The 21,756-nt window shown below is 32.2% G+C and overlaps 1 protein-coding gene across 1 annotated transcript in view; it reads left to right on the plus strand.

Moving 5' to 3' along the window:
* The window catches only part of TRIQK (triple QxxK/R motif containing), a 46,981-nt gene that overhangs the window by 15,416 nt on the left and 9,809 nt on the right, over positions 1–21,756 (plus strand). The window contains exon 3 of the mRNA XM_066266079.1: positions 17,890–17,975. Coding sequence (XP_066122176.1) covers positions 17,890–17,975 — 86 coding nt within the window. The remainder of the gene's footprint in view (positions 1–17,889; positions 17,976–21,756) is intronic.

Genomic DNA, 21,756 nt, shown 5'->3' on the forward strand with positions numbered 1-21,756 from the left:
TATCAGAAATCTCAGCTCAGTCTACCAAACTTTCATATCCTTTGAATATCTTATTTCACTGATTACACATATTACTTTTATTACCTATTTTAAATATATATACATATACAGGCAGTCCCCAGGTTATAAATGACATAGGTTCTGTAGGTTTGAAAATCTTAAGTATATGCACAGAAAGGTAAAAATATATACCATGTTAAAACAAACATCTATGTTGCATTTAATAGGTAAATGTACCTGTTCCAACATACAGTACATACAAATTCAACCTAAGAACAAACTTATAGAACCTGTCTCATTTGTAATCCAGAGACTGCCTACAGATTATATAGACTGCCTAAAAATTATAATATATAATATTACATATTATATATTATATATATATATCTGTACCTACTAGGATTGAAACATCCTCCTTGCAAGCAGAAACTAATTTTTTTCTTGCATCCCTAATTGATTATCCCTAATGATAAAAGGTATTTTATAAATACTTGTTAAGATTATAAAATAATCTCCCTAATTCTCAAGTAAAATTCTGTATAATCTTTGTTTAAGCTACTCTTTTTAAATTAGTCTTAAATGTTCTATTATTTCTCTTAAAATAATAAGCAGTATCTTCAACTAACTTAAAAAACTTATTTAAATTGCTGTTTAACTTTATTGAAGTGTTTTTTTAATCTTCTTTTATACTTTTTGTTGTTTTCATTTGGTTTTATCTCTGTACTCCAAGGGCACATTGCACAAAGCAGGTATTTAAAAAAAATGTTTGTTAATTTTTTTTGGCAAGGTGCAAACTAAACACTGATATACTTTATAGTATATTCTGCTAATTTCATTTCCCTGCATACATACTTTCTTTCTTGGTTAGCATTTTTAATATGATTTTTGGAAAGTAATTTATATCTCATTAACAACTTGCTAGTCTGTCTTTGTAGCAACCCAAATCATGGTACTTGTTTCTTAGTACTCAGTGTGGTGTTGTGTTGGGGAAGTCCTTACCATGATTAATATTAAGCTATTCTGTCTAAACATTGAAAAATTATCATTGGTATATTATCTCTATAACATAATATTAAAAAATTTACATGAGATTTTCATCTATAAGGGTTCATTTACCAACTTCCTCTTATCTGACCCGATATTTCCAAATAAGTTTGAGAAAATTATTTTTTGTCAATTTTATTTCTATAGGTAACATCTTTTTTTTTTTAAGGGAATACATGACATGATTTTGTGTTTGGCTGACTATGAAAGTGTACTATGGGCCTGACCTGCAGTGGCACAGCAGATAAAGTGTCAACCTGGAAACACTGAGGTTGCCGGTTCAAAACTCTGGCTTGCCTGGTCAAGGCACATATGGGAGTTGATGCTTCCTGCTCCTCCTCCTCCTTCTCTCTCTCTCTCTCCCCCCCTCCTCTCTAAAATGAATAAATAAAAAAAATAATAAAAGTGTACTATGTTGGCAATAATCCACTGGATCTGTGTTTCTGGTTTTATAACAATATTCTATTTATTTGATTAATATTTTCATTATTTTTTGCCTGTGACCATGCCATTTGTGATTTGTTTCATCTTGCCACTCTCCAAAACCAGGCCCTTTTGTTTAGTGACATAGCTACTGAGTTTGCTTTTAATTCCATAAGACTATTGACCTTTGCTTTTGTAATGAGTTTTATACAATTATTTGCAGTGTTTAATATAATAACTAAAAGTTGTGTTTATATGGCAGTTGCAAAATTATATGCCAAGTTGTTCTGCCCTTTTATATGTAATTTTGTTAAGATGAGAAAAGTAAGATGACAAATAGTGTTTTGCTTTTTGAGGATGGGGGTAGGGATTTGGAACATTTGATGAGAAATTATTCTAGAAATATTAAAGGAAATATAAAAGCCTTTACTGTTGATGACCAAATTTTAATTTTGTTAGTATTTTTTGGCATGCTATAAATAATCCATCTTTCAGTAATTTCTTTGAGCAATTAAATTTAGACTACAAAATTTTCTTTTTAGATATTTTGACTTATCTCTTTGCTTTTCTATTCTATATTAATTGGTAAACTCTATATAAATGGACAATAAATTATGTATCTTTGTAATAGAGATCAGACAGTGAATAGAACTTGGTATGCATCCCAGGCAGAATTATGATTGACTGTATTTGCAAGATTAAAGCAGTGAATATTTTTTTTTCTAATTAAAGGTAATTAAAGATTTCCAGACACAAATAAATGACAATGAATTGAAAAATAAGTGTAGAAGCAAGTCCATTTGCAGGTGAAAAGATATGCCTTTGAAGCAGAACCAGCTGTATTTTCACAGAAAGAATAACAGTTTAGGAAGCTTTTCTGCATGTGCTAGCTTAATAGCATAATGTACTCATAAGCAGCTTATGGAGTATTCAGAAAATAACAGTGCATTAACTTTTAAAACAGAAACAGCAGAGGAAGATCAGTATTGCCAGATGATGATAGAGAGTGTGGTTAGCATAAAGTCCACTGTTGAGAAAGAAAAACACTGGGCTTCTGAAAAATGAACAGTTACAAAACAATAAACAGATATTTAAATAACAATGGAGTTAAGTAAGAATATCAACAAAATAAAGGAGGAAAATATCTTATTTCTAGGCAGATTAAAGGAATCAAAAAGCAAATATGTAAAGCAGTTAAGTGATCTATTTTTCCATTTGAAACGCTCAGTAAAACTGTTGCACAGGTAAAACTGACTGTTGCATTAAATATTAAATAATTCATGACATAAGCATAGGCTTTTATGTTGTATTAAATACAGCATATGAATTATCCTTTTCTAAAGTATTATAATATGAGGAATGGAAGCAGTAATATTAAAGTAGCAACATATGATCTTTATTAACTATATGGTTTATAGCTACTTGTGGCTTTTTATAAGAACAGTGCCCATGATAAAGTTAAATATATATATTAATTTTACTGAATAATAAAGGAAATTTTAACACAGATATTATCTACTTATTAAAAATTATGACTGAACATGGTTTTAAAATTGTTTTTTAGAAAGCAGATACTACATAGATTTTCTGCAAAGTATATAAATAAAAATTATAAATATATGGTTATCATCTTTGTTATCAAAATCCAGGCATAATTGGAAAATTCTTTTACATCAGTGTTTTTTTTTTTGTTATAATTTTCCTTTTAGTTGATACTCATAATCCTTGTTTAAGATTTGAAGCAAGAATTTTTGTTGATTATGTACCATAAGTTTTTAATATGTATTGTCAATCATTGTTTAACAGGAAAAAATTAGGTTCAGAAAACTTTGATTTGTTAAAATTGCTTGTAGTGAGAACTAGACACATATTATTTGGTGACTCTTGATCTATTGTAATTGGAATAAACTTGATAATCGATTGGGACATAAAAATTATTAAAATGAATACAAAGAAGAATATCTATTATTCCCTGGTCTTAGTTTTTATAGGAGTGTGAGCCAGAGCAGGAAATAGCCATGATTCCAGAGTGAAATAAGAAATAGAAACTGGTGGCAGAAAAAGAAATTTCTGCATAGTCAGTCAAGACTTGAGTTCCTGTCAATTGCAACTAATTTCTTATTATTTTCTCCTAGAATCAATGATTAATCAGTTAATCTCCCTTTCTCTTTTCTCTTTTTTCTTTTTCTCTACCTTTCCCTCATTTTTATGCTATTTCAATTTGGATTTTTTACTTTAATCATGAAAATAAACCTGAAGAGGATCTAAGAAGATCTGCAACAATTACCCCAGGTGTTTTTCAACCAAGCCTGAGATTGCTGTTCTCTAAGTCCAAGATCTCTAGTGTCTAGTGACTCTTTCTTTCTTTCTTTCTTTCTTTCTTTCTTTCTTTCTTTCTTTCTTTCTTTCTTTCTTTCTTTCTTCTTTCTTTCTTTCTTTTTCTTTCTTTCTTTCTTTCTTTCTTTCTTTCTTTCTTTCTTTTTCTTTCTTTCTTTTCTTCCTCCCTCCCTTCCTTCCTTCCTTCCTTCCTCCTTTCCTCCCTCCCTTCCTTCCTTCCTTCCTTCCTTCCTTCCTTCCTTCCTTCCTTCCTTCCTTCCTTCCTTCCTTCCTTCTTTTTCTTTCTTTCTGATCCTACCTAAAGGAAGAGGAAGAAATATTTTTTAAACTAAATTTAATGAGGTGACATTAATCAATATGAATACATAGACTTCAGGTGAACATCTCTATAGCATTTGAGCTATTAATTGCATTGTGTGCCTGTCCCCCAAAGTCAAATCATTTCCTGTCTCCATATATTTGTCCCTCTTTACTCCCTCTGCCCACCTCTTCACTAGGTAACTATTTTACTTTTATCTATGTCCATGAGTCTTAGTTTTATACCCCACCTATGTAGGATATAATATATAAGGTTTTTCTTTTCATCTTTCCCCCCTGCCCTCCTCTATCTGAGATCTACTTAATTTTTATCTACGTCCATGAAGCTAAGTTTTACATCCCATCTATGTATGAAATCATATAGTTCTTGGCTTTTTCTGATCTACTTATTTCACTTAGTATAATGTTCTCAAGGTCCATCCATGTTGTTGTAAATGGCAACATGTCATTTCTTATGCCTGAGTAGTATTCTGTTATAAAGTGGATACCACGTCTTCTTAGAAATAAATTTTTAAAATTTGATAATGGTGAATTTACAGAGAAATTGGTTGTATAGAAAATGGGCATTACGATCTAGGAGCAAACAAATAAATATAGGTTTAGTTTATCATTATCAGTTCTTTAGCTTATCATAGTGCTTGTAATTTATGATCTGCCTCCTTCAGTATTCATGCTAAATATTCTTCTCTCTATTAGTTTGATGAACATTTTGCCTTTAGTGGGTAACCTAAATCTTCATTTCTGAAGTTTTAGGTTATTCTTCTAGTTATAAAGTTATATGGAAATTTTATTAAATTTTATCATTGATCATCATAAAACGTGGGATTTTCCCAGGAGGTCAGTTTTTCACATATTTCCATATTCCTTTTGACCTTCACTATGGATTACCAACCATTTAACCCATGATAACCAGTATCCATTATCCCAGCAAACACTTGATTCCCCATTTGCCTATTTACTTGATAGGCATGAAGAATCCAAACTGACTACATAGTTGGAAGGCTCATCTTCTCAGTCAGGAAAACTAATACTGTGTCTTTTTTAGGTTACCTCTTTCTCAAGGTGAAGTGCATAACAAAAGGTACTACTCATACTTTGGCCACTAGGAAGATTTCAATTATAGATTGTGTTTTCTGGTCATCTCCAAGGATAACATTTTATTTCCAGCTGGTGTTGACATATTATAAGAACCATCTACAAACAATTTTTAGCTGCTAAATTTTATAGTTTTTTAAATTAGATAAACCCAATTTATATCTGGTAGCTCAGAACAGATGGTCGCAGAGTCTCAGGACCAGGTAGTCAATCTGCATCAGAGCTTGGTAGCAATGTATAAGTTGTTTCTTTTTCTTTTTTTTTAATTGACATTGGTTAATAAAATTATATAGATTATGGGTGTAAAATCCTTCAATATATCATTTGTATATTGTTTTGCGATTCACTGCCTCAAGTCAAGTCTACTTCCATCACTATTTATCCCCCTTTACCCTTCTTACCTCTTCTCATTCCCTTTTCCCTCTAATAATCACCATACTATTATATATCTTGATGACTGTTTTTTTTATTCAATCCTTCACCTTTTGACCTAGCCCTCCAACCTTCTTCACCACCTAACAGCTGTCAGTTTGTTTTCTGTATTCGTGAGTGTGTTTCCATTTTCTTCATTATATTTCATGTATAATAAAATCATAATATTTGTCTTTCTCCAACTGACTTATTTTAGTTAGCATAATACTCTGCAGATCATCCATGCTGTTACAAAAGGTAAGGTTTACTTTTTCTTTCTTTTAACAACAGAGTAGTATTCCATTATATAAATGTTCCACACTTTTTTATCCACTTATCTACTAATGGGCACTTGGGCTGCTCCGATCTTGGCTATTGTAAATAGCACTTCAGTGAACACAGGAGAGCATACACTAACTTGAAAGAATATATGCATCTCTATGTTGAAGAGCTGTTTCTTAGCAGCTGTTACCTGCTGAAGAATGTATGACGCTTTCCCAAAACACTAGAGACTGCCATTTCTTTTGTATTGGGACCTGCCAAAGGTTTGTTTCTATGTTTAAGTTAAAGCATTTCAGGCTCCAATGACTCTGCCATTTAATAAACTATAGGAGAGAAAGTATTTTTTACAGAATTCTGTTGGAGAGCAATTGTCCCATGCCCTACTCAACATTAGAAATTTTTCAGGTTCTCTGCATATATAAAATATATGTGTGTATTTTTAAAAAATAACATAAGCACCCATGTAATTACCATTCAGGTTAAATATTGGACATATACTAGTACCTTAAGAAAACTCTTCATGTCCCAACCCAATTACATCACCCTATGCCTCTGAGAGATAATCACTATGCTGTATTCTGTTTATGAATTTTCTACCTAGATGTGTCAAGCAATATGTTATTCAGTTTTTGAAGTTTATATAAATGAAATCGTGTTATATATATTGTATATTATTTGTTATATACAATAATAATATTGTGTTATATAACCTGCTTCTATTGAACATTTGTTTAAGAGTTTTATTCTTGTTGATGACTGTTGATCATTCATATTCTATGCCTATACTATTTCATTGTATGTGTATACCAATATTTTTAATAATTTTTTATCTGTTCTTCTGGTTTTGACAATTAGCTTCTTTTCAGCTTTTTTCTATGGATGCTAATATTAGCATTCTAAGAATATTTTTAGACATGTCTGTTCTTCAGCTGTACAGGAGTTTCTCTACTGTATATACCTAGAAGAATGTTAGATCATAGGCATGGATAGGAATAACTATCAAATAATGGCAATTTTTAAAGAATTTGTACCTATGCCCCTTTCTTAATGGTATATAGAGTGTAAAGTGAAGCAAGTTGACCTTTTCTCCTTAGAGACAGTTCTGACATGCTTTACATCAGTTGATTTCAGTGAATCAGGTTTAAATGGCAAAACTGTATTGTAACAAAATGTTCTTTCATTTTCCTCCTATGCATATATCTGAATAAAGCATCTCAGACAGTTCTCATGTGTTTCTCCAAGGTTTATATTATTTGTCATTGTGATATATTATGGGGTGGAAAGGCAATCAAAATCTCAGTCAGATTACGGTACTGAAATTGAGGGTTGATCTAGTTGTCAAGCAAGGCTATAGGTGAACTGTTGTCTCAGTGAACACAGTCTTTTGTGGTATCTATGGTCAGAACTTAGAAAAATGCGTTAGCTACCTTAATTAGCTACTTGTGAATGAGTGCAAAGGGCTTTACGTTCTGTTACAGTGGCTTCAGTAAGAAAATTCTACCATAAGTTTCAATTTATTAGTACTCAGTGGATCCAAGATCAACTAGTCACTGTGAGGATATAAGTACATCTCTAAAAAGAATCAGTATAACTGCATATTTAGTTTTTGAAGATATAATCAATTTCTGAATCCTCCGGGATTATGCATTTCCTTTGATTTATTTTAGTAAGGAAGGGGAAGAGTATTTCTGCATCATTCATACTTCCAAAATATATAGTTCTTCCATTGCATATCAGGAAACCATACTGAAGATCCTGCCAATTTCCAACATTGTTTTAGTCCATACACTACAAGTTTATGTAGGGTCTGTTTTGGATTACCGAGCCTGCTATTGGGAATTGAACTTTTAAAAGGTTTATTACCTATTTATTACCTTTCTGAGTTGAGAGACTTCGGTGACATTTTATCCTTCCAAGAGTTAGTATTTTTGAGTCTTTGCACGTTGACATTCCTAGTATTTAAAATTGCTTCTACCAACTATCCACATGACATCCTCTTTAATTTATACAAGCATCTGGCCAAGTGACATCACGATGTCGAGTGACATTATGAAAAGAGGCCGTTTCTGACCACTCTCTGAAACAGTACATCTTTTCCCTTTATTTCTACCCCATACTTTTTCTTTCTTTTTTATTTTTGTGACAGAGATAGAGAGAGACAGAGAGAGGGACAGATAGAGACAGACAGACAGGAAGGGAGAGAGATGAGAAGCATCAATTCTTCATTGAGGCACCTTAGTTGTTCATTGATTACTTTCTCATATGTGCCTTGGCCAGGGGGCTACAGCAGACTGAATGACCTCTTGCTCAAGTCAGCAATCTTGGGCTCAGGCCTGTGAGCCTTGCTCAAATCAGATGAGCCCTAGCTCAAGCTGGAAACATCAGATCCTTGAACCTGGGTCCTCTGCATCCCATTTCTGACACTCTATCCACTGTGCCACCTGGTCAGGCCCCATACTTTTTCTGTTTAGTGTTTTTCATTGACTAGAAAATTCAATATTTTTTTGTTTATTTTCTATCTTTTTGCAAATTTCAAGATAACTATCAGTTGATCTATTTAGCTCATATTACTGTATTTTCAGCACTTTGTAACACTTTGTTACATAATAAGTGCTCAATAAATAATTTTCAATGAATAAATGAGTTAAGAACATAGGATATAAAAACTTTTATGAGGCCCTGGCCGGTTGGCTCAGCGGTGGAGCGTCGGCCTGGCGTGCGGGGGACCCGGGTTCAATTCCTGGCCAGGGCACATAGAAGAAGCGCCCATTTGCTTCTCCACCCCCCTCCCCTCCTTCCTCTCTGTCTCTCTCTTCCCCTCCCGCAGCCAAGGCTCCATTGGAGCAAAGATGGCCCCGGCGCTGGGGATGGCTCCTTGGCCTCTGCCCCAGGCGCTAGAGTGGCTCTGGTCCCCGCGGAGCGACGCCCCAGAGGGGCAGAGCACCACCCCCTGGTGGGCAGAGCGTCGCCCCTGGTGGGCGTGCCGGGTGGATCCCAGTCGGGCGCAAGCGGAAGTCTGTCTGACTGTCTCCCCGTTTCCAGCTTCAGAAAAATACAAAAAAAAAAAAAAAACTTTTATGACCATAACTGAACATTTTCAATTATGCTAGAACACAAGGTTAAATAAGAAAACTTATAATCAGTAATATGCCTGATGTTATATGATTCACAATACTATTCTCAGAGATTCTGTCAACTCTGCTAACCATAAAAAAAAATAGCTAATGAAATTATACACTTGGATGTTGGTAAAAATAGTAAACTAATATATATATATATGTATATATATTCTTATTTGTTTTTTGATGGAGAATAATTAGTATTTTGTTATTCACTAGCTGAAATAACCTCATTTTAGAGATCTCACATCCTACTTAAGAACTGTGTACATATACTCAAAGCAGTTTGTTAATCAGTTGCTGATATTTATTCAGACAACAGTTCTATACTCTAAATTTTCTATGTGAAAATGCCCAGCTTTCAGCATAAATCCATTTATCTGAAAAAAGAAATGGCTACAATCTATTGTGGAATAAACAGCAAAATTCATACAACCTGTGTATTTTTTATATTACTTTTTGTAAATTCAGGCATTCACATATAAGTAAATATATTTTTATTGTCCAAGTGTTCCCAAGAATGATCTTGAATTTTAATCGTAAGAAGTGATGTTATAAAATAAGTAATTAATTTACATTGACAGAAACACACTATAATAATAATCTCAGGTTGATATGAAGTCATTTTAACTCTAATGTCATGATTTTTTGAAACAAATTCTATTTGGATTCACAATATTAATAGTGGAGTCATGTAAATATATTTTCATTATTAAGAACCATACATGTATGTGTGTGTGTGTATATATATATATATATATATAGAGAGAGAGAGAAATAAAATCTGTATTCTTTCTAAGCCACAAAAGCAGTTTCCAATATTATTGAATTTTCTACAAGAATATTGATTTTGCAACTTTATTTTAAATGTATAAAGATAACATTTATTATTGTAAATTTATCTAATAATTTAATTTTAGAGAAAATCAAAGAGAATATTATGGATGTTTTGATGGAGATAATTGAGATGGAGAATTAAGAATATCATTTGCTATTATTTATCTTTTGTTTCTGTATTTTGTTTTGGTCTCACAGTATCAAGAACGTTCTATTAATATAAACGCAGTTAAATATACAGATAGAACAGTCTCAGGGTAATCTTCAACTAAACTGAACACAAAACTTGAGAAGAGGACTAGTAAATTTTATACCAGAAATAAACCATAGGTATTATCTAAGAGGAACTTCAGTTTTAAAGATGAATATAAAATTTTAATAACTAAAGTAGAATCCCTCAAACTATGTATGTATCTTTCTTTTTTTTAAAATGAGAGGAAGGGAGATAGACAGACTCCTGCTTGCGCCCCAACTGGGATCCACACAACAATACACATCTGGGACCAATGTTCTAATCAACCAAGCTATAGTTAGTGCCTGAGGTTCGTGTTTGGACCACCCAAGCTTCGCTCAGCACCCAGGACTGACACTCATACCAATTGAGCCACTGGCTGTGAAAGGGAAAGAGAGAAAGAATGCAGAAAGTGAGGGGAAGGGAAGCAGATGTTCATTTCTCATGTGTGCCCTAACGGGGATCGAACCCAGGATGTCTGCATGTCGTGCCAACACTCTTATCCACTGAGCCTATCCAATTTTTATTGTGAAATTATTAAGCTATAATAAGAACATACATCAAAGTGTATTTACTCATATACTTCTTTGTAACTAGATGAATTATTTAAAGTCTACTTTCTAGATACAACTCTTCTAACATATGACACATGTCTAAGAAGTCAAATAAAAGCACAACAAAGTCAAAAGATATAACCTAGTAAAACTAGCACTACAAAGCAATGTTCTGCTTTTTCACTTTATCTGAGAATATGATATATATTGGGATATGCATATTAATTTTTAAAATAATGTAAAATATGTTCAAAATTAGTAAGTTGAATAAAATATTTATTTGAATTAGACTCTGAAAGTTAAATGTATATTCTTTAATCACTAGGAAAACTATAAAAAAATTTATTCTAAGAGATGTATCAAATTACAATATATATTTAAATGGAATACCAAAATTTGTTGAAATAATTTAAAAAGGCAGGAAAAATGAAACAAGAATGAATCAAAGGGAACAAAGAGAAAACAATAATATAATGGTAGACATAAATAAAAATAAATTAATAGAGTTATTAAATGTGAATGGCCTAGTCTGCCAATTAACAAAGGAATTCAAAATTTATAAAGGTTGAAATTTTATAAAATGACCTAAATATAGGCTGTATATAAGAAAATCATTTCAAGTACAATGATTCTAAAATTAAAAAAGAGAAATGCTTCTTAAACAGAAAGCAAGGACCTCAAAATTTTGTAACTCTATTAAAGCAAGAACAATAACAAAAAACATGTTAAAATCAATTTTTTTAGATATTTGGAAATTAACAAAAATCTTACAACAGTCCAGAGAATGTTTATTCAAGAAAAACTGATGAATTTCAGTAAGAACGTTTGTATATCATTTAACTTGCCTTGCTTCCATCTTCCTCTCCTTAGCCTTGCAAATATTGTAGCTGTAAAAAACAACATCCTGCAGCCACTGGAGAAGGTAGGTGGGTTCGGGAATACCCCAGAACTCATCCTCAGAGAATTGTGACTATTTGACCTTTCTGGCAGCTCATTGAAAAACACTATTCTCAGAACTTGTCTTTATTTGACCTGATTTAAAACTCACTCATTATGAAAAGCTCTTTCCCCGTGGCATTTGACAAAAACAATGAGTAGCAAGTATTTAACATCACAACTTCCTGAGTCAGTATTACTAATTGGGGTTAGCATATAGCTGACTTAATTCTTTTTTAAGAAAAGCTGATTTATGAGATGTCCATGGGGTTTTTAAAACTCTTTGGGAATCATAGAAAGTCATAAGGTTGTGCATAGCTTTGTCATGTCCAAGAAAGACATAGAGGGCTATAATATTTTTTATGATGTTGAAGAAGCTAGCAGAAAGTGAAGGCTAAGACAAAACTATAAATTCCTATCAGAGCAGGGAAAATATATACCAACCAACAGATACACATTGTTCTTCAGTGAAGCCAGAAGACCATAATGGTTCAAGGCATTTATGAAAACTCCTATACAGTCATTAGATGAAAGTTAAGCTAAGTGCCTGTATATACAAAGAATACAGACTTCACAGAATTAAACCATAAAAGCCATTAAACAAATAAACATTAACATCAACAGAAGAAGATTAACAGCAGCAACAACAAATTCTAAGGGAAATGTGAGTTGCAGAGTTGTCACATTACATTATTTAATATGTCCAATTTTAATACAAATATTATTGAACACCCAATGAATCAGGAAAGTGTGGTCCATACAAAGAAAAAGAATAAAAGAATAGAACAGTACTCTATGGAAGCTCAGATGTTGGACTTACTGAACAAAACTAAATCAGCCATTTTAAATAAGTTCAAAACTAAAGAAAACCTTGCCTCAAGAATCGATGTGTGAGAATGATGCCTAACCAAACAGAGAATACTATTACGGGAATGTAAATTATGTATATTTAAAAATCAAATTGAAATTCTGTAGTTGAGAAATACAATAACCAATATAAAAATTTCACTAGAGTCTACACCACAGCAGATTTGAACTGGTGGAAAAATTAGGGAACATGAAGAGAGGTTAATTGAGATTATCCAGTCTGAGATACATGAAGAAAAAAAGAATGAATGAAAAATGACAAAAAAATGAACAGACCTGCAAAACATCCAGCATACCATTTTACTTATAATAGTTTCAGAATGAAAGAGAGGGAAATAGTGTCAGAATGTTTGAAAAAATCATTTCTAAAATATTCTCTTATCTTCTTATCTGACAAAAAACTTTAATTTTTATATCCAAGAACATCAACAAATTTTAAGGAGGCCGAACTCAAAAAGATCTACACCTGGCCACATCATAGTCAAATTGTTGAAATCAGTCATAAAGAGTAAATCTTAGAAGCAGCAAGAGAAAAATAGCTCATTACATATGATGTGCTGAAATAAAAGACTGTCAACCAAGCATTCTTTATCTAGCAATACCAACCCTCAGGAAAAGAAAGAAATTAGACATTTTTGGATAACCAAAACCAGATAATTTGTCATAGTACACCTGCCCTACAAAGAAAAACTGAAGGAAGTCCTACAGGCTTAAATGAAAGTACAGAAGGCAATTATTCAAATCCACAAACAGAAAAAATAAATTAACTCCTATAAAAGTTGAAATAAGGTACATTATTATTGCCCATATGTGTGTGTGTATGTGTGTATGTGTGTGTGTAATGGATTAGAAGGGAATACTATGAACAGTTATACTCTAAAATATTAGATATCCTAGATAAAGCAATACAAAGTGCTAGTGATGATGCAAAGCTAACTGAATGGAATGTCCATTCATTGCTGCTAGGAATGATAAATTATATAGTCACTTTGGAAAAGGTTTCACAGTTCCTTACAAATGTAAATATATACATGTCACTCAGGCAATCCTATTCAGATAAATGAAAATTTGTGTTTGTATAAAAACCTGTACACACTTGTGTGTATAGTATTTCTTGTCATACTTGCCAAACACTGGACATAACCCAAATGAACTTCAGTGAATGAGTAAACTATGGTATCTTCACATAATGGAATACTAATCAGCAATAGGAAACAATACATACAACTTGGGTGAAACGCAAAGACCTATGCCACATGATTGAAAAGAAAAAGCTATAGAAATGAACATGGATCAGTGGTTTCCAGGAATTACAGGTAAGAAGAAGAATGGGTATAGAAGGATACCACAAGTGCATCTTTTGGAATGATGGAACTATTCTGTATCCTTATTATAGAAATAATTTATATGAATCTATACATGAATGTTAAAATTCATAAAACTCGCCTGACCTGTGGTGGCGCAGTGGATAAAGCATCGACCTGGAAATGCTGAGGTCGCCGGTTCAAAACCCTGGGCTTTCCTGGTCAAGGCACATATGAGAGTTGATGCTTCCAGCTCCTCCCCCCTTCTCTCTCTCTCTCTGTCTCTCTCTCCTCTCTCTCCCTCTCTGTCTCTCTAAAAATGAATAAATAAAATTTAAAAAAATTTAAAATTCATAAAACTCTATACCAAAAGGGAAAAAAATATCAATTTCACTGTATGATCATTTAAAATATAATTCTATGCATGGTATCAGATGGGGGATAGACTTATCATGGGATCTCTCATAGGTATATAAATGTCTAATCACTATGTTGTACACCTGAAACTAATATAATACTGCATGTCAACTGTCAGTGAAAATTATTTTAAAATATAAAATGAAGCCTGGCTTGTGGTGGCACAGTGGATAGAGCATCAAGCTGAAACATGGAGGTCTCCGGTTTGAAACCTTGGGCTTGCCCCATCAAGGCACATAAAATAAGCAAGCAATGAACAGCTAAAATAAAGCAACTATGAATTGTTACTTCTTGCTGCCTCTGTGCCTCTCTTCTCTCTGTAAAATCAATAAATAAAATCTTTAAAGGTATATATATAAAATAAAATAATAAAATAGTATTGTAGGATTATGATGAAGGATGGAAACAGAAATCAGTCAATCAAGAAGCCTAGAAATGGAGGGTTAGCTATTTTTTAAAAAATTTTTGTGTTGATTTGAGGAAAAGAAAGGGAAAGAGAGAGAGGAGCATCAGCTTGTTGTTTCTCTTAGTGTAGTCATTGATTGCTTCTCATACTTGCCCTGACTGGGGGTCAACCTATGACCTCTGTCACATTGAGTCAATGTATTATCCATTGAACCAGTTGGCCTAGCCTAAAAGAGCAATTGTTTCCTAAATATGTCATGTAAAATGATGTGAATATTGCCACTGAAAATAGAGAAACTAGATGACTGAGGCTCCAGATTGGCTTCATAGGCTTGAATTATACAGATTTTACCTCATATAAACTGCAATGAACAATTTCTAAATAGGTACTCTGGTTAGTACATTATTGACATAACCAAAATAAGACACAATTGTATTCAAGAAACACTTTATATATAAAATCTAGATTTTATAAATATATTTTTCTAAGTATAATTACTCAGAAAGCAGGAGTTCTGTATTTTATATATATATTTTTTAAATCATGAACATAGGCATCCTTCTTGAAAACATAAAAATATGTTGAAAATCATTTTTGCATATAATGAAAAGATCTGGTTTTAGTTATACAGAACTAAATATATGCCTCTGTAAATGTTTTCACAGAGTATACTGAAGCCATGTTTTGTAGTATATACTTTTGGACATCATAGTCTACAAGGAGAATGCTAAATTAATGACAGATTCACTATTGGGAGCAGTACCAAAAATACAATACTTTTTAAAACCATCTACTTATAAATACAGTTTCAAATGTTCACATTAAATTTAATATAAATCTAGACTCTTATCCTCTATGAGATTATAAGATTTGAATTAAAATGAAAAAGATTATTTAACCAATGTTTATATGACATGTGAAGTAAGTGATAAATTGTCACTTTAACATTGACTCTTAGAGGTATATTTGAATTTGTTTTATGATAGACACATCATCCAAAATATTGCCTTATGTATATGAAAAAAAATGGGTTAAGAAAACCCTTTTTCATTTGTTTATTTTTTCCCTATTGTACCCAAAGATCATTATAGGGCATGCATTAGATAAAACAAGAATGAATCCTTGGTCTCAAAACTATAATCTTTTTTTTTCTTAAATGAAGGATGGGAGATAGAGAGACAGACTTCCTCATGTGCCCCAACTGGGATCCACATGGCAGCCCCTGCCTGGGGCCAGTGCTTGAATCAACCAAGATATCCTTCAGCACCTGAGGCCTACAGTCGGACCAACCAAGCTGTCCTCAGCTCCTGGGGCCAAGCTCAAACCATTTGAGCCACTGGCAGAGAGGGGAGAAGAGAGATGATGGAGAGAGAGGGGCAGATGGTGGCTTCTCACAGAGATCAAACCCAGGACATCCACACACGGGGCCAACGTTCTATCCACTTAGCAAACGAGCCAGGGCCAAAACTATAATCTTTAAATTTCTTTGTAGATTTTCATTAGAAAGATGCTTTTTAACTCTGAGTATCAAAGGCATTTGTTATGTCACCATTTTCATTGTTCTGTACTGTTTTATATCTCAGCAGAAATAATGACATAAATAGTCTGGTCATTGAGTTGTGAAATCAGAGTGAATATTTGCCAAGTTTTTCTTCCACAGAATAAATGTTGCTAATTTAAAATGGACCAGAGTAATATGTTTCTATATTTTGTTCAGTTGATATTTTAAATTTAGATAATTCAATACACATTTTTACAATTGGCCTGTTTTCGGGTTATTATACCTGCATCATCAAATAACATTTATTATGCTTCTGCATACTAATAAGTCCACATGCTATAAAATACTGCTTAAGAAAATAGCATACACTCTTTCTTTAAAAAAAAATACATCCAGCCAAACAAATACATTTATATGTCTGTTGAATACAGTTACAGGATTTCTTCATTATTCTCATCCATTTGACTCACTTCTTTTTGCCATTTCCAATTTAATTAAAATTTTTAAAAATTATTTTTAATTTTTTTCTTTTCCTTTGAACTGAACTTATTGGGGTGACACTAGTTAACAAAATTATACAGGTTTCAAGTGCACAATTCCACAATACATTATCTGTACATTGTGTGTTCCCCACCCTAAGTCAAGTCTCCTTCCATCACCATTTATTTATTCCCCCTGTACCTCCTCCATCTTCCCTCCAAGTGTCCGCCTGATGTACAGACGTCCTGGGTTTGATCCCTGGTCAGGGCACACATGAGAAGTGATCATCTGCTTTTCCTCTCCTCCTTCACCTTCTTCTCTCTCCTCTCTTTGCCCTCGCAGCCAGTGGCTTGATTGGTTCAAGTGTTGGCCATGGGTTCTGAGGATAGCTCGGTTGGTCGAGTGTAGGTTTCAGGTGCTGAAGATAGCTTGGTTCTTTTGAACATCGGCTCCAGGCAGGGTTGCTGGGTGGATCTTGGTCAGGGCACATGCAGGAGTCTGTCTCACTATCTCCCCTCCTCTCACTTAAAAAAATAAATAATGAATGCAATATTATTCTAGTCATTGCTTTTGTTATTGTTATCAAATCTATTTTCTTCACAGGCTGTGTGATAGTTCTTTTATTACTCAGTTGAGTCATGAGATGGTACACATAAAGAGAAATTTGTTGACACTAAGACAGTTTTGTTTATTTTTGGCTGTGAAATATGGTAGGGAAGATTGAAATTAGTATCTGAAGGTACTACTATACTATATCTTTTATCTAGCCATATTTATTGTCTTATATTAAGAGTAAACACAAGTTAAATACATATTTTCTCTAATGAAGTCAGTGATTAAAAGTTAATTATTTACAGATCTGTCTTTACTTTCTTATTTCAAAAATTTGAGATATTATCAAGTTGACTACTTAAGTACTTAATATATCCATGATAAATTTATAATGAGCTGTTATTCTTCAGTTATGATGACAAAGTTAATTTTACCTATTAATGGGATTTTGTGTATATTCATTTATTTACACATTTGTTTCCACAAGGTTAATTACTCTTTACATTAGACATCTTATTCTCTAAAAAAGGTTTTTATCTTTTATGGTAATCACTGCACAGCATATCAAAGATGCTTATCAAATTTTCTTCCAAAAAAAGTAAAGGAGGAAGAAATTGACCTTTGGGAGACAAGTTTATGATTTTCATAACTGGTAACTGCTTTGTAACTTTGTTTTTCAGTCTTATTCTATTTAAACATTCTTTGACATTTCAGATGGCTGTTAAACTTGAAGTATATAAGTATAATTCATAATCTGAAATTATTTCTTTCTAGGTAAACAGGATTATAAAAAAACCAAACCTATTTTACGAGCAACCAAATTTAAAGCAGAAGCAAAGAAAACAGCAATAGGCATAAAGGTACCTATATTTGATAACTTTAAATTTTGATGTGTGCATGCTATTTTATTTTCTAAAATTGGATCACATTAATGTTCAATTCTAAATGTTTTATGGCATTTAAAAAACTGAGCTGAATTCCAAAACCGAAGGTTTTTATAAAGAATTTAGCCCTGGCAGGGTAGCTCAGTTGGTTAGAGCATCTTCCTAATAAGCCAAGTTGTGGATTGGATCGCCAGTCAGGTAACATTCAGGAAACAAACAATCAATGCACAACTAAGTGGAACAACAAATAGATGTGCCCCCTTCCTGCAGATCAATAAATTTAAAAACATTTTTTTAATGAATTTACTTAATGGTAAACATCTTATCCTGAGATTTTACCAGGTCTTAAAATAAAACACAATGTCATGAAAACTAGTTATACTACTTTAAGTTGCAATTGATTTTTTCTCTAGCTACTGTATATACATTTTAGTGATTTATGAGTTCTAAATCATAAACTCATTTTCAATAAATTTTATTTGACAGTTGTTTAAATTTTAGTAGTAATTATATATACTCAAACCATTAATATATGTAAATTTACTCTTTGAATTATTGTCAGTACTGTCTATGATAAAATTATAATGATGTTCCCAAACTGGTTTTTTTAGAGAAGCAGTGTTATATTTTAACTGCTTTTAAGGGATATATGAAGCTGAGAATGATGTTAGCAGATATTAATCCAATGTGTTAGCCCAATAAAATTCAACAAAATTACATTTCTATTATTGCCCGTATCAATTCTTTGCCAAGTATTTAGAGTCAAATTAAACTATAAATAGAAAAATTAATTCTGTGTCTCTGTCAAGTTTTTAAAATTAGAATGACTAGTAAATATTTTACTTAAATATTAAAATGTTAAAAAGAAGTTTTGGTTTTTATCTGGCAGATGAAAAATTAATTTCTCTAAGTTATAACTGATAGCAAATGCCAAGGTATTACTAACAAGCTGTAACAGCTGTTGAAATGCCAGATAATATATTTGGTTATCTTCCAGAGTTTGCTATTATAATCATGATACACTGCCTTCTTTTTACTCCTGATGGCTGATTTTGATCAAGCATTGCCGGGTGATGTGCTGTGTTTTTTTTTTACAATACAATCTACTAGTCAGTGCTGTATCAATTTTTAATGAAAAAATATTGACTTTTTTTTAAGAGATGATTAATCTTTTGAAGTTTTCTTCTAATTTTATATGAAATTTCATTCATTTTAAAAATGATTTTCATGACATAACCTTTCTAAAAGCGGTGCTTAGTTATTTTACAAGTAGTTCCCTGATTATTGTGTCTTGTAATGAAAACATTGTCATTTTTCACCACAGTAGTATGACACATACTTTTATCTTTCAGTGGTGTTTCTTGTTTGTTTTGGTTTGTTTTAGAAAAATACGGGGGTAGCAAACTTCAATGAGCAGCTTTAAAGTAGAATTTGAGAAGTAGTACAGCCATTTATTTATCAATATATACCTCTTTCTTATACATATCCTTTTTTTAATTTGCTTGTATAATTTTTGTTCTTTTAAGGAAATAACCATAACCAGTATGAGACGAGTCTACCTTATAGTGTAATTATCTGTCTTTTTAAAAGCAATGTAGAATATAACTTTTCATGAGAAATTTTTTTAGACTTCATTTACAATTTGAAGATTGTGTAGAAGAGTTTCTGACATCATAACATAACTTTTTATAATGAGCTAGCATATCATTTTGATTTATGAACCTACGAGAAAATGCCTTACCTTTAAATGTTGTTTACTTTGCTTGATAATATATGTAAAGAGCTCATTAAAATAATATAAAACTTTTTAGAATCAGAACCATGGAGGTGTTTTACATTTCAAATCTGGCATACTAATTAGTTTGCCCTGTCAAACTTTGATTGCATTGTCATTTTAGCATAGAATTTTAAATAACAACGTTTCTCTTAGCAATTACTATTTAATGCTATTTCATTTCCCCAGTGAGTGATTTTATCCATATTAATAATGTCAGAGAAGCAACTAGGGAGTAATGAACATCAAATATATTTGACTCTTATCTGGCTGACATGGGATGGCCATAATAATATAATATTTTATCACTTCACACCTTATTTTTTCAATGAATCATAGTTATGCTCTTAAAATGATTTAAACTACAGAAAATATAAATGCCTGCATGGAATAGAACAATCACAACATTGGTAACACTGAACACAAAGAGGCCTAGGATCAAATTCCTCTACTACTTGTTCTTTCCATGATCTTGCTGAGTTCAAACTGGCATATTTGTAAAGTAGAGATTATGCCATTTACTTCACAGTGTTGTCAGGAGAGATAAATAATAAAATGAAAACATTTAAAATTGAACCTAGCACATAGAAGTCATTTGTGAATTGTTAGCAGATTGAGAAATATATTTTTCTGAATTAGTAATTACTGTTTTGTATAAATAAAACTTTCCTTGGATGTTTGTTATTTTCCTGAAGATCTCCTACTTCAATTAAGTCTGCATTGTGTATTTATGTTCTATTATATATTACAAGTGTTCTCAGTTTTGCTGTGGAGACAGTGCCATATAATAGTATTATGAATGTTAAAGTTTTCAAAGCATTATATAATCTTAATATACTTTGTATACAGATTATATAAAACTTACTCAAGCCTCCATTATTAATCAAAACTACCATAAGATACTACCTCACACCTGTTAGATTATTATCAACAACACAGGCAATAACAAGTGTTGAAGAGGATGTGGAGGAAAAGGAACCCTCATTCATTGCTGGTAGGAATGCAAATTAGAACAATCATTATGGAAGAAAGTATGGTGGTTCCTCAAAAAATTAAGAATATAATTACCATATGGACCCAGCAAACTCTCTACTGGGTATCTACCCCCCAAAATTCAAAAGCATTGGTACATAAAGACACATGCACCCCCATGTTTATCACAGCATTTTTCATAGTGACCAAGACATGGAAACAACCAAAATGTCCCTTGATAGAAGATTAGATAAAGAAGAACTGGTACATCTATACAATGGAATACTACTCAGCCATAAGAAATGATGACATATTGCCATTTATGACAACATGGATGGACCTTGAGAACAGTATACTGAGAGAAATAAGTAAATCAGAAAAAGCTAAGAACTGTATGATTTCACACATAGGTGAGGTATTAAAACTGAAACTCATGGACATAGATAAAAGTACAGTGGTTATCATGGGGAGGGGTGTGTGAGAAAGGGGAGTAAAGAGGGACAAAATAAGGTGACAGAAAATGATTTGACTTTGGGTGATGAGTAAACAGCATAATCAACAGTTTAAATGCTATAGAATTTACCTGAAACCTGTGTACTCTTATTGATCAATGTTACCTTGTTAAATTTAATTTTCTAAATAATTTTTTTTAAAAAGGAATATGGTAAGTACTATAATGCTGCAGAACTTGTGGAAAGATGACTAAGACATGATTGTCTTAGTGGAAAATATATTTATACAAGAAATCATTTCCAGATTTTAGTACCATGTAAAATCTACAGTATTGATTGGAAATCATGAACTAGAGATATAAAGAATTTTATAACAGGTTCTTTAACTTTAAAGACTTCTAGTACTTTTTTTTTTTTTTTAATAAATTTTTATTAATGGTAATGGGATGACATTAATAAATCAGGGTACATATATTCAAAGAAAACATGTCTAGGTTATTTTGTCATCAAATTATGTTGCAAACCTCTCGCCCAAAGTCAGATTGTCCTCCGTCACCCT

Source organism: Saccopteryx bilineata, chromosome 3, assembly GCF_036850765.1.
Source record: "Saccopteryx bilineata isolate mSacBil1 chromosome 3, mSacBil1_pri_phased_curated, whole genome shotgun sequence".
Taxonomy (NCBI): Eukaryota; Metazoa; Chordata; class Mammalia; order Chiroptera; family Emballonuridae; genus Saccopteryx; species Saccopteryx bilineata.